Source organism: Pinus tabuliformis, chromosome 9, assembly GCF_031772625.1.
Source record: "Pinus tabuliformis cultivar Carrire ecotype Pingquan chromosome 9, CPIR1, whole genome shotgun sequence".
NCBI classification, from domain to species: Eukaryota; Viridiplantae; Streptophyta; class Pinopsida; order Pinales; family Pinaceae; genus Pinus; species Pinus tabuliformis.
In genome coordinates, this window is record NC_142307.1 from 1894994027 (window position 1) to 1895013031 (window position 19005).

Here is a 19005-nt window from a genome sequence, read left to right on the forward strand (position 1 = left end):
TTGTACGACACCTCACCTCGCTTACGTGGCATAATGGCTGGTCTACGTGGACCCGTTCGCCTAATTGTGTCCCTTCCCTAATGTTGTTAGCAGTATAATGTTGTTAACAATATAAATTGTTAGTAGTTGTCAACAATATAATACATTTAAATTGTTAGCAGTAAAATGTTGTTAGCTTGTTTGTTTGTTAGTGATTCATTACTTTAGATTCATTTATGTTGTTAGCTTGTTTGTTTGTTAGTGATTCATTGCTTTAGAATCATTTATGTTGTTAGCTATTTGTTTGTTAGTGATTCATTGCTTTAGATTCATTTATGTTGTTAGCTTGTTTGTTTGTTAGTGATTTATTGTTTTAGATTCATTGCTTTATGGTTAGTGATTTTCTCTAAATAAAAGAGTAGATTTTGATGATTGAAAAAAACATAAAAACCTGACATCGAAATAAAAATATTTTTCAGATTAGAATTAAAATTAAAATTCAACAGAGTTCAAATTCTTGAATTCAGTTTATCTAACTTTGATCAAATTATCCAAACAAAGTTTAATTGTCTACAGATCATATTATCACAACAAAGTTAAAATTCAAGAATTTTGTTAATCTACCTTTGTTCCTTGATCATCACAATGACCATTAACAAACATTCTCAACTCAAATAAAAATTGATGTAACTGTGTAGAAGAGAATGGTCTTTTTTTATCATTTGCATTCCTTAATATGATGAATTAAATAATCCTTAATTGTGTAGAAGTATAGCTTCTACTATTAAATCAATAATCAATCAACATAATGCATCCTTACAAATTTTACATTGCAATGTGGTTACAAAAATTATTATTATTATTTTTTTTTTTACAATATCAGATGTATGATAAAGTAACTGTTTGATGTTTAACATGAATTGATCCCTATTTGTATTTGTTAATTAATTTATATAGGCGTGTTTCTAATTATTATTAATGGCGTAGTCTAACTTATATATGAAAATCTAGCTATAAAATTTCAAGCAAAAATGATGATATTTTGTTCTTTATGATATATTTTTGAATGCATAAATAGATTCAACACCCTAAAAACCTAGGACACTAGAATTCTACAGATTAAACAACTTAAAGTCAAATTTAAAAAGTAGATTCAACCCCTTCAAAAACCCCATGACACTCAAAAGATTAAACGACTTAAATTCACTTTTTAAAAATAGATTCAACGCTTTCAAAACCCCTAGAGACGAATTCTATATATCAAACAACTAAAACTCAAATTTTAAAAATCTAACAAAAAAAACCATTTCAACTATAAGTTAGACTATGCCATTATTAATTATAAAAATAATTAATATATGAATTAAACATACGTACATTTAAAAAATATGTAACAAGATTTTTAACTATAAAAATTCACCATAATTTAATCATGGAAAATTTTAATCTATAAATAAATTTTATTACATATTGTGTGATAATATTATTATTTATCAATAACATATTTGTAAAAATTATACTCATTTTATATTTATAGTAGAATATTTTATTTTAATGTTTTTAGTTAAAATGAAAAATAATAAAAACATAACTATTTTTGAAATAAATCTCAATAATAACTATTTTTTTTGTAAGTTTGGTGAGATTATATCTTCAGCATGTCTAATATATTACTAGTAATTTTATATCAAAGAATACCTTAACAAAACCCTTAATCACTATCTATCCAAAACCCTATAAACAAATCTCAATAATTAATATTAACCAAATATTTTATATAAATTAAATTTCCCAGTTAACTACAATTTATTAACTATATTAAATAAGTTTTTTTTTTGAAAGAAACAGGCGTTAAACCAATTTATATTTGAAAATTCAATTTGATTACAGCGACTTTATAGTGGATTTTCTTTTGGTCGTGTGCATCGGTTTTATGGTGATCTTTACGAAGAAAGAATTCCAAGAAACACACTTGTTGGGGTTGTCCGACATGGCAGAAACGAAGTGGGACCTACTCTGACCTTAAGTTTATTTTTGAATTATACCTACCAGAGGATACCTCTGGTTTATTTTGAATTTGAAGGAAAAACTGGTACAATGATGTGAATTGCAAAGGACAACGGGAATGGATGACAGAGCGGTGGAAGTTGCAGGCACAGCTTGCATGGTCAGACGCCGTGATAATCATGCTGATCCTTTCCTTTGCAGGGTCATATCTACGCGGGAAGGAGAAACTCCCTGTTCTGTCACGGGCTCTTAACACAAGCACAGCAGTGTGCGTTAAAGAAAGGGCGGTTTGTATTGTATAAATGGTAAATCCGAGCGCAGAAGATGGAACGGCTACAGGTATTTATGCAGTATGCAGTGAACAGAGATGGCAGGCTGGCCGTGATATTTTTGTGTTTATACCACATGGTCTGAGGGCGATTGATTTTGTCGGCTGATATCTCTCTGGGCCCTGAGCCTGCCTCCCTGCCTGGCCGCCTGTGTATGAATATCAATGACGAAAGAAGATCATGGGGAGTCGAGGGATGAGATGGGGGAAAGAATGGTGAATGAGGAATACAAAATATGGAAAAAGAACACCCCATTCCTATACGATTTGGTCATCACGCATGCTCTGGAGTGGCCTTCTTTAACTGTTCAATGGCTGCCTCCCAGCTGCAAGCAGCAACAGGACATTATCAAGGATGATGACATTGATCATCCCAACACCCAAATGGTTATTCTCGGTACCCATACATCAGATAACGAACCCAACTATCTAATTCTAGCTGAGGTCCAGCTCCATGATGGAACTGAGGATGAAGATGGCGATGGCGATGTCAAACGGCCCCAGGATATAATGAAACCGGGAACCTCTGGGGGTGCAATGGGGAAGGTCGAAAGCTTTTCTCACATTTTAACTCCATTTCTACGAACTTGTAGTAATTTGGTCAATTCTGATTTGCAATTAATTTCTTGATATAGGTTCGAATACTTCAGCAGATAAACCATCAGAAGGAAGTGAACCGGGCGAGATACATGCCTCAAAAACCCACAATCATTGCAACAAAGACTGTGAATGCGGATGTTTATGTCTTCGATTACAGTAAACACCCATCCAAGCCTCCCCAGGAGGGGCGTTGCAATCCGGAACTGCGGCTTCAAGGTCACGAGTCTGAAGGCTATGGCTTGTCTTGGAGCCCTCTCAAGGAAGGTCATCTGTTGAGTGCTTCAGATGATGCCCAAATTTGCCTCTGGGACATCACTGCTGCCACCAAAGCCCCCAAGGTGGTGGAAGCCAACCAAATATTTCGGGTACGCTTTTGGCTTCCTCTGTTCTCAAGTGCAAATATATGTTATATGTTATGTATGCATGTACTAAAGAAAAGATTATGTACCCACCACATACATATGGAACTTATGCCACTGGATCCTCCTCCACTCTTATTACTACCAATGTTGACGGTTTCCATGTCATGGGCGGCCATCTATATTATGCAGCGAGCAATCTCACTACAGTGGCATATCGCTATCCTATTCTTAGAGTGGCATATCTATCCTATTTTATATAGCCAGCTATCTATCTTACTACAGTGGCATATTTGAATCCCTATGTCATGTGACAAGTTATCTTATCTTACTGCAGTGACATATCCCTATATTGGATTTGATTCCAAACATGACTGCATCACGCTCTTAAAAATTATCTCAGTAACACACGTATCCACGTGTATATATGTGCTTACATATGCCTACACATCCCTATATTGTAGATGCATATATGTACCTGTGAGTAAATGGGCTTGTATGTGTGTCTTCACAGCTAAATGATTCTATAGGATCCATAGCCTTGCACACTATTACAGAGCATTATGCATTACCTCTGTTAAATCATTGCTTATGTTAAGAAAAGGAGGAACAAAACTTCATTCAAGATTCAAGCAACCATAAAATTCATGCCACATTAAACTCAGTTCAGGCTATACTAGTTTAGTATACTTAGTTTCTTAACAACAATGAATGGAGGCTATTCAGAGCACCATGTTTGTGTAATCTGCTGTACTATTCTTCATGCTTCGCTATTCTTTCTTCCACTCGTCCCATCTTTAAGTTGATTGTATCATTGTACTATTTCAAACATTGTCTCGTTCATATATATATATATGTTTTCTGCCTATTTTTTTACACTTCTATGCGGTGAAACCAAAAACTTCTAGAGAATCCACGGCACATCAAACTAGTGTTGATAATATCGGTATCGGCAAAATATCGGCGAGGGTCCAGAAAACATCTTATCGACAATATTGGCGAGGGTCCAGAAAACATCTTATCGACAATATCGGCGAAAATATCGGCAAACATAAAAAATGCATAATATATTCATTTTTTCAGATTTTTAAACATATAAAGCAATAACAACATGAAATAAACACATTGGCACATAAATATGAAGAAAGCACTGATATATATGATGTAGTGGATGTAAAATAAAAATGATACATCAAAGGCGATACCAAATCCTGCTAATCCCTGATAATTGTCCAATCAAGGACTCAAATGTGGAGAACTAATACAAAATAACATCACATATATAAAAGTATCTCATCATCATGAGTTATAAACTTATATGTAGCAAAACAAATAAAACTAGCAGCTATCTATCTGAGACCAGTGCCCTCTCCCTAGCAGCTATCTTTCTGTCTTGTTCAACAATTGCTTCAAGAGCTTTTTGTATAACCTCCGCACTAGAAACCATACAAGGCATTACATCATGTGCAAGGAGTCTAGCTAGATGGTATTTCAATCGCGTAACCCCTCTTGACATCTTGGTCCCACACAATTTGCATGATAGATATGCCCGATTTGCCCCACCAACAAGCTCCCCATACTCCCAAAATGGGTCCAAGGCTTTTGGCATATTTGTAGTGAACTAATTCAAACCTAGGGCACAAAAAAAAACAAAAAATTGGCATTAAACCCCCCAACACAAAAAATAATAAGTAATAACCACCTCATTTAGAAAAAGTTACTACATTATTTGCAATGTGAATGAAAAATGGCAATAAGACGGTGCATAAAAAAAAAAAAATAAAGCTTGCTGTCCAAATATGGAGAAAACCCTTGCATTGGCTCATGGCCATGAAAATCATAGCAAATGAAAAAAAAAAACAAATAAAGAAAATGTTGGTAGGAAAAGAGACAAGCAAGCATAACCCTAAATCTATGAAAAAATCATTAACATAGGGGTTTTTAAGAACATACCTGTTAATGGAAGAAATGAAGTTTGTCTCACTGTTCTTCAATCTTTGATCCACAAAAAATTTTTAGTTGGTGGTGATAATGGTTGTTTGATCCTCAATCCCTCTTTGACAACCACCACAAAACTCTTCCCCTTCCTTCTTAAGTTCTTCAACACTCAGAAATAGAAATGAGGAAAAAAAAGGCAAATTTCCCTTTTCTAGCCGCGGCCCCCGGCGATATATATCGTGATATTTTTGAGAGTCAAAATATCGCGATATTTTCTCGGCGATATATCACTCATATTATCATCACTGCATCAAACTGTTAGGTTAAGCATAAACTGCAATGATTAGCTAATAGCCACCACAGGCTGTCACGAGTGGTAAAGTCATGTATCTGAACCAAGTGACATGGATCTTGAAAGCTCCCACATAAGTTCCTGAAAATGGCTATGTTAATTTTTAATTCTTCCTATTGACTCTTCAGTCCACCAAGCAGTTCTTGCTTAAGCTTAATGTTTGCCGACAGTTTACAAAAACCATTTTCCACAGAAATTGAGGATATTAATATTTCTAAAAGAAAATTGAGAAGTCCTGTTTTTTTTTAACCTTTTCACTGTTGTTTGCCATATTTCCTCTTGCCTATTTCCGTTTTATTATAACAAAATTCCTTGATCGAATTCATGAGTGTTCTGTTTTGGGATGTCAGATTCTGGCTGTAGTTTGTAACTCTTGCATTGAACATTCTTGAATCTCTACGATTTGTATTCTCAAACCCGTGTTTTGTAACTTGGATGCTACAGATGTAGTTAGCAAGATAGCATTGGTTTTAGTTTATACGATTTTATTAAATTGTAACCTCCATTTTTTCTTATTTGTATGCATTGCAACTTACTACATTCACGTTCATCCTTGATTTGAAGAAACTGCATTCACGATCATGTTTTGCTTTAAAGAAATTTTCTAAAACATTTACACGAAAATGAACATCTTTGATTCTTGAAAAAGTACTTGTTAAATAGATGAATTTCACAAGTGTTCTTGCAATGTTGAACATTGTCAAACAAGTTGAAAGTTGAAACCCAAGAAACTTAGGAGGTCAATTTATCTTCTATTTTGCATCCATCCCAGTGTTTGCGTATACATGATTCAATTCCCTTCATTTGAAATTAAGTATTAATGTGGAGTGGGCTGCAGTCATATGATACTATGTAATAACATATATTGTGTTCATGGGATGTTCACAAGATTTATTGGGTAGGTAAATTATGTTTTAAGTCTGTGTTGTACTTTGGGTCAATAATTTTCATGGTTTTGAGCTGACACAGATTTTCAAGGAAAGCTGCTCGTGCTACTTTGTAATAATGCGCTTCTTTTTCATCATATTATTGTTGTTTGTTTTCATTATTATTATCTTCCTCTTGAGTTATTTATTTAACAGTATGTGATTTTCCACAATTACAATGCAAAACACTTACCAAGTTATTAATGGTTAGAGTTAGTATGTGTTAAGATGTGGTGTTAGACTTCCCATCAAATGTGTTATGTGGCATTTTCATTGTGGTTCATCAAGGATGTGTAGTTACCTACTAGGCTGGCCTACTGTGTACATATACAAGGACCCTTATATTGGCTAGAGTGCTATAATATTCCCTCCCCTTTTTGGAATGCTTTGCCCTCAACGCATTAGATGAAATTCATATGTATGATATCTACAACTTGGCATTGAATTCCCGTTAGTCTTGATCATTTATCCATCCATAAAAATCTGTAGTGGCAATGACCTTTTCGGCCTTTAACACTATACATTGTTGTAATTTTGCCAATTCGTTTTAATTGTTGGTATATGATAATATCTTGCCATGTATTTGTTACATGTTTTTTGATTCTATGACTGTCATTCATTTTGTGATCTGCTTTTGTGAGCGCGAGGATGTTGATGTGCATTTCTCTACCATTCTTGCAAACTTTCTTGGTAATGAGGATCTTAATATGGTTTCACCTTTTATAAATTTCCTTTATTTCCCACAAGCTTATCATCAATCTTCCTTATTGGCAAAAATAATGTGTTCTATCCTTTGTGCTTGATCTTCAATTGTGCTTGTCCTTATCAAGGGCTTGACTAGTTGGTCAAGCATGAGTGCTGATATTCTCCCCAAGAGTACCCTTAGTTTTCTTGGTAATCCCCCCTTGGGGTTGATTGATCTACAAAAATAAAGTTTAAAGGAAGCATACATGGAGTTTCCTTTTGATTGTACTTGATTTCAAGAGCACACCATTGAGTATTTCTTTGGGTTTTCAATTTTGACCTTCACCTCCTCAAGCTAGAGCTCAACTTCTTCATGTACTCTTTGATGGTCTTCTTGTATCTTTCTTCCTCTCTTTGAAATGACACTATCCATCAATTTCTTTCATCCTTAAATTTTTATTTGTATTTTTGATTTGACATTAAATCTTTATTGAAGGCTGCTTCAACCTTCTTACACATTTTTGTTTTTACTCCCTTGGTTGTCTTTTTATTTGCAATCTTTGATTTTCCTCTTGTAGGCACCTTTTTGCAGTCTCAACTTTGCTAAGAAGGGCTAGATTATGATTATGTAACCTTTTATTTTGCCATCTTTCCTTGCAAGTTCTTCCTTTGAATCATCTTTGTCCTTTTACAATTTGGATACTTCAATATTTTCCTTCTTAGTGTCCTTCATGCAATTATATTTTGTCTCTTACAATTATTCTTGAAGGTCTTTTAGTGTTTCCTTATCCTAATTATAATATTATTGTCTCTAAACTTTTTTTCTAAGATAACATTTTCAAATTGTCATTTGAAATTATTGGCACCTTTTCTTTGTTAAGAGAGCCTCATCATATAAAAACTCTCTCTTATGCACTAGGTCCATTCAACTCTCTTGTGAAAGTAATTTGACCTATTTTGTTCTTTGTAAGGAACTTGTAACCCAAACTAAGGTAATGTTTAAGTGATTTTGCTTACACTTTGACGCCTATATGAAGCTAAGAATACGAGATTATGGATCATATTGTCTCCTTAAAATTCTACCTCAATTTGAGTCTCGTATTAGAAATTTGAAGATGTCACAACAATTGCTCATCTACTCAGTTAATTAAGTTTTTTTCTAAGTTGCACGATACGGGAAAACGAGTACGAGTTTTCTAAATGGGTATGGCTATGAAACGTGACCCCCCAAATTTTGGAAATGGGGAAACACGATATCTCTCTCTCTCTATATATATATATATTGTTGGGTGTGGAGCCTGATTATCTTCTTGATACAAAGGTCTTGTTCTAGCTGCGTTTGGATTCCAGTCCCTGACGGGGGTGTGTGGGGGGCTTGCCCCCCCACTAGTGCTGCCAGGGGGGGTGACAACAATTCTTTGGAGCCTCCCCTTGGCGAGGGTTCGGGGGCAGCGCCCTCGAAGCAAAAAATTAGAAAAAAATTGCCCTGTAAAATATTGTAATTTCGTAGTCAATCTGGGATGTTTATTAAGCTGAAGATCTAACAACAAAAGTTGTTTTAATTTAGGTTTTTTTGTCCTAGAGGGAATGAGGTGAGAGTCTTTTTATAACTGGTGAGAGACATCTAGAAACATAAAAAAAAGGTTATTTTTGAGTGGAAACGCGCCCATACGGCTTGAAACGCGTTTCAGGCCCAAAATTGGGATGAAATGCCCCCTTGGCCCACGCTTCCTGTAACATAGGTTTTTCTTATAACCCTTGGCTTCCAAGTCCAATATCTCTATAATAATGTGCCAAATTTAGCTTAGATTTACACAAGCTTCCAAATCCAATATCTCTATAATTGTGAGCCAAATTTAGCTTATATTTACATAAAAATTCTCATTTATTTCTTCTTGAGATTACCTTTTGAATCACATGATTTGTACATGCTAATAAAAAAATATGCTTAACGTAAGTTTACTTGCTAAATTATAGACCTTTTTATAAGAACTAGTCTAATGGCCGACCTTGTTTTAACATCTTTGTGATTTCAACTCTAATTTTTGTGAAAGTTAAACTTGTAATAGTTTGAGATGTCTTCTCAAGAATGTGACTAGACTCACTTGATTTAGATATACCAAAGAGGAGTTTTGTGCAATGCATTAAACCTTCCTATATTCAATCATTTCGTGGAGAGTAAACTTGTACATATTCTAACTCCTTGATTTTCTTGCCAAATAATTTGAAAATTTTAAGTTGTAACAACCTTATGTCATGTCCCTTTTCCGAGTGAGCACTGCAAGGGAAGCAATCAATTTAATTAGATTGAAATATGGCTATGAGAACAGGGGGAACTTTATAAAGTCACATTATTATGCGATTACTTGATTAGGGTATTGGTACCCATGGTATTGGCACCCATTGAATACTTACCCATGGTATTGGTATCCATGGAATACTTTGCCATGTATTGGGATGGCTAGAGGTTATAAAAGGGAGCTCAAGATCATTCTTTAGGCATGTCTTGATATCTGATGGATTGTTTACTTTGGTTCTTGGAGCTTGCTTGAGGGTTTATAACCCTGAGCATGATCTTCTTCGATGGAACACTTACCCACCCTAGTAGATCAAAATAACTAGTCTTCAGTGGTGAAGGACACCACCCTAGCTAGTATTGAAGGAGGAATCACTCAGATTCCTCATTGGGTCTATTTGTGGATTTAATGTTAACAGTTACATCGAGGAGCCATCTAGGTTTGTCGTTAGGGCATCAACGAATTCATTGGAGAGGTCATTTGCAACCATTTATATCTTCAAACATTTGTGCCATCTTGTTGGTGTCTTAATAGGTTCTCATGTATATTTAGATTCATATTTAATATAATAAGGCCGAGTTTGTTGCTTGTGCTTACTGTCAAATGAGGGTTGCATGTTAAATTATATGCAATATGTGTTGAGATTGTAGCTTGGAAGGTGATTCTGCATGGATCAGGTGTCATGACATGCGGCGAGTCACCTTAATTATCTCCCATGATAGTTAATTAATGAATTTCCTAAGTCAAGACTTTAGATGACAATTTAATTTAATTGTTGGTTACATTTTTTAATTAAAAAGGCAAAGTCAATGACAAATTAAGTCGTAGCCATTGATCTTAGTAAAGAGAGATCTAATCTCAACTATTGGGATTAGGGTTTGATCTTTTTAATAGGAGGTTTGAGCCAAAGGAGAGACACAATTTTGATTGGCATGCGTTGGGATTCAATGGAGTGCAGTATTTGGCAGTGAGAGCGAGATCAATAGAGAGGCCGAGTTTCTCAAAGCAAGTAGGTTGATTTTTCTAATGGGTTGTGAGGTCGAGCTTTCCTGAAGTCCTTCTGCTCGACCACACGTGTGGGTCGAACAAGGGTTGAGAGAGAGAGAAGGCTAAGATCTTTTCTTGTGTATTTGCTAGAGCAAATCCTTGTGCGACTACTGTAAAAATATTTCTCCTGAACCTGAAAGAAGCCCAATGTTTGCTGGTTTTCCCCACACTGGGTTTCCAGAGTGTATGTGTGTTATTCTCCATTGCACATGATTGGTTTCGAGTGTTTTTGCCTTTTGCTGTTTATTTGGTAAAAACCTAGAATATTTATTGTTACAAATCAGATTAGAAAGCATTGTTTATTTCAGATCTGCGATTATTTGTTGAGACAATAAATTTGTAACTAGTTTTAAAGAAATTGACATTGTATCAGGACTCTAACCTCTGAATACAAAGCCAAGGATATTTGATATAGGTTTCAACACAAAAAAATAAAAAAATTCATATTTCAGTTTTTCAATCTCTTCGAAGTTTTATTCTACAATGGCAACCAATGTTCGATATGAGGACAGGCTTGAGGGTTCTTTGAACTATTTGCAATGGAAGGTTCAAATCTCATTTGTTCTCAAGGAGAACAAGTTGTGGAATTTCATTAGTACAACAATGGCGTCACCAAGCTCAGATCCAATTTCTCTTGATCTTCATGAGGCCAAGGAGGCCAAGGTGCAAAGGATTATTCTCAATGGGGCAAAGATTATCTCATACCCCATCCATTAGAGAAGGATACTGCGAAGAAGATGTGGGATGCGCTCACAAAGCTATATCAGAGCGACTATCAAAGTTGAAAGATGATGCTCAAGGACAAGTTGCATGGCACAAGAATGTCCAAGGGTGAGAGCGTGACATCTTACTTATTTAGGTTGACATAGGTCAAGGACGAATTGGCTACTGTTGGCGAGACGATTGCTGAGGAGGAGCTAGTGCATATAACCTTGAATGGATTTTCGAAGCATTGGGAGGTATTTGTTAAGTGCGTTATGGGCTGGAATCACCTACCCCATTGGGCGAGGCTTTGGGATGTTTTTGTCCAAGAGGAGATTCGAGAAAGTGGTCAGCGGGGAGACCAAAAGAAAAGGTTTGAAGGGGAGGAGAACCTTGCTCTAGCAAGCAAGGGTAAGTATAAGGCTAAGAAAGGGCCAAGCGAGGGGTCCTCTTCCAAGATTGGGAAGAAGAAAGACCCAAGCAAGGTAAAATGCTTTGCATGCCATTAGCTAGGTCACTATGCCAGCTAGTGCCCTAATAAAAGAAGGGCAAGCAAAAGAACTAGGTTGTTGCTGCTGCAGAGATGGATGAGTTTACGGCACGGTTCAAAAATGAGTTTTCGCTCATTGCATGTCTCTCGAGCTCAATTGCCACTCGTAACTCGCTTGTGTGAGCTAATGGAATATTTGACTAATTTTCCATGTACCATGATCAAAGTGTTGCTTCAAGTAGACCTTGTATCTTCTCTAGTTGTTTTCATGCTTTAAATGATTGTTGATGCTAACATAGTGTAGGCCCAACTATAAGAGAGCATTGAGAGAGGTGAAGGAGTTGGCCTTAGATAAGAGACTTGAAGTTACTTTGATTTGATAAGTTTCCTACTATTCTAGAGTGTTCTAAAGGACCCAAGTAGGGCAACCATGGATGGGAGTTGATTATGGTTGAACTTTAGTCTATAGATGGAGGATGGGGTTCTCTTGAGGATAAGGATGCTTGTCCTAATGTGGCTTCATACAACATCTTGATATGTTTGCTTACTTTGGTTATTTGGCTTGATGATTATGTGTTTATTGCTTTTTGCCTTGGGCAATGTGACATTTAATGACTTTAATTTTGTGTGGTCATGTGGGGCCATTTTTGATTGGCTAGGTGTTAGCTTTGCTGTGCAAAAGCATCAAAAATGGATTCAAACACTCTCAAAGGCTGCAAACACACTTATAATCATGCCAAAGGAACCATTGATGTTGTCGAAATCCTCAAATTTTGGCTAAAAGTCTTCCACCGATTAAAAAAAATTTGCAAGAGGAAAACCCTTTGGAGGGCAAAAATACACTATCGGGAGGCGAAAATACCCCAAAAACCATGTAAAAATCAAATTACAGGCTTAAGGATCCGCATTAATCTCAGCCGTTGGATCTGGCCGATCAACGGTCCAGATCGCGTCGGCATATCGCAAGTCGGGGGAGGCAGCGGCAGCGACATGAGACATCGCCGATGAGCGATCGCCGATATCGCATCGGCGTATCGCAATGGAGGATTTACAAAGGGGCTTTATTATTGTGCGATGAGCGATCGCCGATATCGCATCGGCGTATCGCTATCGGCGTTTCCAATGGAGCAGGGCCTTTCGCACATATATGTTTGCGACCCGATGGGTCGGACCCGATATTTTATGAATCATTTCTTATAAAATTTCAAATCCACGCTTAAGCCATTTTCAATGGTTTTGGGCGCATTTTCTGTGTATAAGGAAATATAAGAAAATATAAAGGAAGCCTGGGCAGGTGCCGATTGCGATGAGTCTCGGATCCGAAAGGGTTCGGAAGTAAAATATATATATTGTTCAAGTCCGCCAAAGCCATTTTTCATGATTTTGTAGTAGTTTTATGTGTATTTTCAAATATAAAGAAACAGAGGATTGGCTGATTAAGATATGCATTGCGACCCGAAAGGCGGACCCGATAGATGATTGAACCAGGCTTGAGGACTTTTAAAGTCCAAATGAAGCAGAAATGGGCGGGATTTAGCGGTATTGCAGCATTTTCGCTGTTTATGACCCAAACAGACACAATAACAGAAAAGAAACATTTGCAGCTATTGTCTGAAAGGGACCGGTGCAGGGATTTCATAGGAACGATAGCCACTCCATTGCAGGTTCAAGCGGCAAGCCATCCTTAAAGAAATCGTGCAGTTATGATTACATACCAGAAGAAGGATTCGGCAGAGGGACAGCGGCCGACAAACAGAACCCGGAAAGGGAAGGAGAAGGGCCACTACACGCCTCAAACCAAATCAAATAAAATCATGGAGCTTAACGACCCTGCCAGTGCAACAGTCATCCTAACAAACATGATGGGGCATCTTTGGCACGAGGGAGCTCCCATACATCACAGCAGGCCGCCCAAAATATCTGAGTATGGTTATTCCTCTGTCAGAAGAGGAAAACCTCCGAGCCATGCCTGCCTATTGAGGGAATCAAACGGTTATGGGACAGATTAGACAAGTTTAAGACTCCGAGCCTTCTAGAGAAGCTCAGGAGCATTGTAAAGGGCCTATAAAAGGCAGAAAACTAAATGTAACAAGGGTTCAACTTTTGGAGATTATTCCTCCCATGTTTTCTCAAGCTTCTCATCTGCAGTCTTTAGTAATACAAGCTTCTTTTGCTGCTACATGTTTAATGTCCATTTCTCTTCTGTTCTATGCTTGCACTTGAACAGTTTGTTCAGGTTTTCTGTGTGTTTAAGGCCAGATAACTGTCATCTTATCTTTGCTCTGATATACTAGATTTGCAAGCTTCTTTGCTGCCTATGGCTAGCCATTTATATGTGTGATTATATGTGCATCTGCCAGTATAGTCAGTGAGTTCTTTTACTGCCTGTAGCTAGCCATTCATATAGGTCCATGTATGCTATCTGCCGGCATAGTCAGTGTTCTCCATCTATCCATTAATCTACAAACTATTGAGCATTAGCAGTCTAAAGCCTTGTGTTGTTGGGGGTGTTCATGCATGTCTTGAGTGTGAATAGAGCTGGAATGGTTATCCGACTTGATCCAAACCATCTTTCATTCCAATAGTTCAGAGAACAATATTGAAGATTATATGTTACCAGGCATCTCTGATTTACAACCTCAGAGAGTTTCCTGGAGTGATAACATAATTGGCGCCGTTGCCGGGGAGCTGGAAAGTGAAGCTCAGCTTCCCTGGGAAATGACACAGACCCAACTTTGATGATAGACAAAGTCTGGGCACGTTTTTGGTTGTAATCATCTATCTGGCAACTCTACTGGAGGCCTAACCTCTTGGCAACTCCACTTCATAATTCTGGTGTAGTTTGTGAGGCATACTCGGAGAAATCCTCAGAAATCGCAAGCTGACCGAGCACCTGACCCGGGAAAGACCATCAAGGAGAAGAAAGTATTGTAGAAAGGAGCATCGGGTTCAGGTAAACCTAAACAATACTCTATATCTCTTCAGCAAGATCTTGCAATAGAACAAATACAGGTTGAGAGTACAGATTCAAATACTAGCAGTGAAGAAAAGCTCTCAGAAATTCATAAAGTTCCTTGTTCTATAATTTCTCCTTTTGTTGTTAGCCCAAAGGGAACCCCACCTCCTATTCACCATACTCCTTTGGTCTTACCAATCACTCCTCCGCCTTCCGTCTTTCAGACTCCTGGTACCCTTTTAGCCACCACAGTTATGGCAGGTCCGCAAGCACCCACCAAAATGGAAAGAATCATAGCCGCTAGGTATGGACCTCTAATACTGCCCGCTCCTTTGAATGCTATGCCCACTGGAGAATATCAGAAGTATATGCCTAAGTTCACTGGGACTGAAGGTGTCACTGCTGAAGAACACCTTGAGTCATTTTATAGCTATGCTGATAATCTGGATATTAGTGAAGATGATGTGTGGATGAGAGTCTTTGTCCAAAGTCTAGATGGGGAGGCTAGGAAATGGTTTAGAGAACAAGCCCCGAGATCTATAGCAGATATCGAAGCTTTAGATGATACGTTCCTAAAACATTGGGGAGATAAAAAAGACCTGCTATACTATCATACGGAGTTTGGAAACTTGAAGAGGGAAAATGGGGAATCCTTGTTTGATTTTAATAAAAGATTCAACCGTATGTATAGTAAGATACCAGCTGAGGTAAAGCCTACCCCCACCTCTGCCAAACTTGCCTACGCCAGTGCCTTTGACTCTGATTTCTGTTTGCTGTTAAGAGAAAGAAGATGTGCTACCCTAGCTGAAATGCAGGATGCGGCACTAGAGGTCGAATCTAACATTATGGCTGCAGAAAAGCTCAAAAGCCACACTGATAGGAGGAGGCAGAGAGGCGAGGCTTCTTCTTCCTCTGCTCCATCCTCAGATACCAAACTTGATAAAATGACTAGAATGATCGAGTCACTGTCTGCTAAAATTTCTAAGCTGGAGATTGAGCAGAACTCTGGGAAGACAAGGCTCCCAGGCACATTTGCACCAAGAAATCCGAATCCATTTAGAAGAACCAACGAACAATTGCAAATCATTCAGAGGGGTAAAGAAACTAACGAAGATCAAAAAGTTAAGGCTCCTTTCCAAAATGTGGTCATGGAGGAGGAACATATTGAAGATGAGGATGAAATTCTCTGTATGGAAGATAAAGGCAGTGATGCCTTTTTGACATTAGTTGCATACGAAGAGTCTTTGCTGCAGGAGCAAGACAGTCAAAGGTGGGACAGAGAGGCTGTTCTACAAACTGGGGAGCAGCAAAGATATAATCTAAGGTCAAATGCAAATAATATCAAGGAGAATCCTGCCCAAAAAGCTGCCGTCCAAACAGAGAAGACCAGCAGCTGATCCAGTCACCCTCAAAGCACCAGTTCAAGAGGTAAAAGGTCCTGACAAGCTACCTCTCTCTTTCAGCTTCGAATCAGAAGTTCAGAAGTTAAAAATAACTGTGCCTCTGACAGAACTGGTGAAGAGTGAAATGTTTAGAAAGCCTATCCTTGAGGCTCACGAGTTGAAGATCACACGAACCTCCACTGACTTTGTCAATTTGCAAGACGATAGGTCTGCAATTGTGCTAAGCCCAATGATTGAACCTGCCAATGATAGTTCCCCATATTTTTATGTCTCCTTGACCATTCATGACAAAATTCTCCACAACTGCCTCCTAGATACAGGTGCCAGTCACAATCTGATGCCCAAAACTGTCATGGAAGAGTTAGGCCTTGACATCACCAGACCATATCATGACCTATTCTCATTTGATTCGAGGAAGGTGAAATGTCTGGGATTGATTAAAGATTTAGCCATTTCCCTAACCCAGCTGCCCATGAAGAGCATAATGATGGATATTGTGGTGGCAGATGTCCCTCCTAAGTTTGGCATGCTGTTGTCCAGAGGATGGATTAAGAGACTAGGTGGGACATTGCAGAATGACCTATCTTATGCCACTGTCCCAGTTTTTGGAGGAGAAAGCAGGAGATTGTATAGAGAAGCACAATTGGCGTACATCATCAGTGATGAAAAGAATCCTTCTAATCATCCTATTTATGCGGTGGACACTGATTTTGGAGCATGTATCCTCCAAATTGAAGAATCTCAGAAGGCCTCGTTGCAGCTCAAGAAACCAATTGTTCAGGCTGAGGGGAAGCAAGCAAATCAGGTTTGGGAGATGTTCTTCGATGGAGCATGTTCCAAGGAGACTGCAGGAGCAGGGGTGGTGCTGATATCTCCAAAACAAGAAAGCACACAACTGTCTTTTAAGCTGGCCTTCCAAGTCACCAATAATATAGCAGAATATGAGGCTCTGATACTGGGCCTTAATGCAGCAAAAGACAGAGGAATCCAGAATCTGAAAGTATTTGGAGATGCTGATTTGATCATTCAGCAAGTAAATAAAACGTTTCAAGCGAAGCACCCAAGGCTGAAAGCATACAGAGATGAGGTATGGAGGATCAGAGACTCTTTTGATTATTTCTGTATTTCATATATTCCTAGAGCCCAGAATCAGCTTGCTGATTCCCTTGCTGTGTCTGCTAGTCTATTTATCCCTCCCATGCCGCCCAGGCTGGTTTACGAAGTCCAAATGAAATTTAGACCATCCTTGCCTGATAATGTCCAACATTGGAAAGTTTTTGATGATGACGATGAGATAAATAGGTTTCTGCAAGTCATTGATGAATTTTCCGAAATGCAATTTGACCAAGAAAATGAAGCCTTGCAAGAGAACCGCCAATGCCAGCTTAGAAACAAAATTGGCAAAGATAGCATTGTTCAGCTTCCCAGCAATCATATTCCTAAGGGTCTAATTCCTCTAGAAAGACTGTTTGACCAAAATGATGTACCCTACATAGCTGCCCAAAAAGAAGATTCATCTGCAGTCTGTCAGCATGATATAGGGAGTCCAGGTCAGCCTAGATATATAAAGCTGTCTTCTCGTCTATCTGCTGACCAAAGTGCTGAATACTGCACATTAATGAAGCAATTTGCTGATGTCTTCGCCTGGGAATATAGTGACCTGAAAACCTATGATAAGAATATCATCCAGCATAAAATCCCTTTAGAGAAGGGCACCATACCTTTCAAACAGAAGCTGAGGCCAATAAATCCTATGCTTATCCCTCTGATCGAAAAAGAAATAAAAAAGTTGCTGGCTGCCAAAATCATAGTCCCTCTCAGATATTCCAAGTGGGTAGCCAACCTAGTAGTGGTGAGAAAGAAAAGTGGAGAAATCAGACTCTGTGTTGATTTCAGAAACTTAAATAAATGCTCCAAGAAAGACAATTATCCTCTACCCAAGATGGAGCACTTGCTGCAGAAGGTCTCAGAAGCCAAAATGATGTCTTTCTTGGATGGATTTTCAGGGTATAATCAGGTTGTTGTGCATCCGGATGATCAGGAGAAGACTGCATTCACCACTCCTTGGGGCACCTTTATGTATTCCAAGATGCCTTTTGGGTTGATGAATGCTGGAGCCACCTTTCAGAGAGCTATGGATATAGCATTTGTGGGAGAAAAGGATAAATTTGTCCTTATCTACCTGGATGATATAACAGTATACTCCAGCAGCCATCAAGACCATGTGCAACATTTGAAGAAAGTGTTTTTGAAGTGCAGAAGGTTTGGGATTTCAGTAAATCCTAAGAAGTCACAATTTGCATTAGAAGAAGGCAAGTTGTTGGGACATATTGTTTCTGCTGCAGGTGTCCGAATTGACCCAGAAAGAGTAAAAGCGATACAGACCTTGTCTGTCCCGAGATCGAAGAAGGACATCCAGTCTTTTCTAGGCAAGATTAATTTTGTAAGGAGGTTTATCCCAAATTTTGCAGAACTTGTGAAGCATATTACCTCTATGTTGAAGAAGGGGTCAGAGATCAAGTGGAATGGTGTAGCGAGAAGGTCATTTGAGTCCATTAAAAAGGCAATTATGGAGGCTCCCACTTTAATCAGTCCAGATTATAGCAAGGAGTTCCGCATATTTTCTTTTGCCTCTGATGACACCCTTGCAGCTGTCCTGTTGCAGCAAGATGAAGCAGGTCAAGAGCATCCAGTGGCCTTTTTCAACAAGAATCTGAGGGATGCTGACTAAGGTATGATATTATTGAAAAGCAAGCTTATGCTCTTATCAAATCTTTGAAAGCTTTTAGAGTGCACATTTTGCATTCCAAAATAGTTGCATATGTGCCTTCTGCTGCAATAAAGGATGTCTTAACGCAGCCTGATGCTGACGGAAAAAGAGCATAATGGATTGCAAAAATGATAGAATTCAACATAGAGCTGAAGCCCACCAAACTG

The 19005-nt window shown here is 38.1% G+C and overlaps 1 protein-coding gene across 1 annotated transcript in view; it reads left to right on the plus strand.

Moving 5' to 3' along the window:
• Nucleotides 1–2043: 2043 nt before the first annotated feature.
• The window catches only part of LOC149156514 (histone-binding protein MSI1-like), a 50173-nt gene continuing 33211 nt past the window's right edge, over nucleotides 2044–19005 (plus strand). The window contains exons 1-2 of the mRNA XM_089438213.1: nucleotides 2044–2860; nucleotides 2950–3279. Coding sequence (XP_089294339.1) covers nucleotides 2480–2860; nucleotides 2950–3279 — 711 coding nt within the window. The 5' untranslated portion in view covers nucleotides 2044–2479. The remainder of the gene's footprint in view (nucleotides 2861–2949; nucleotides 3280–19005) is intronic.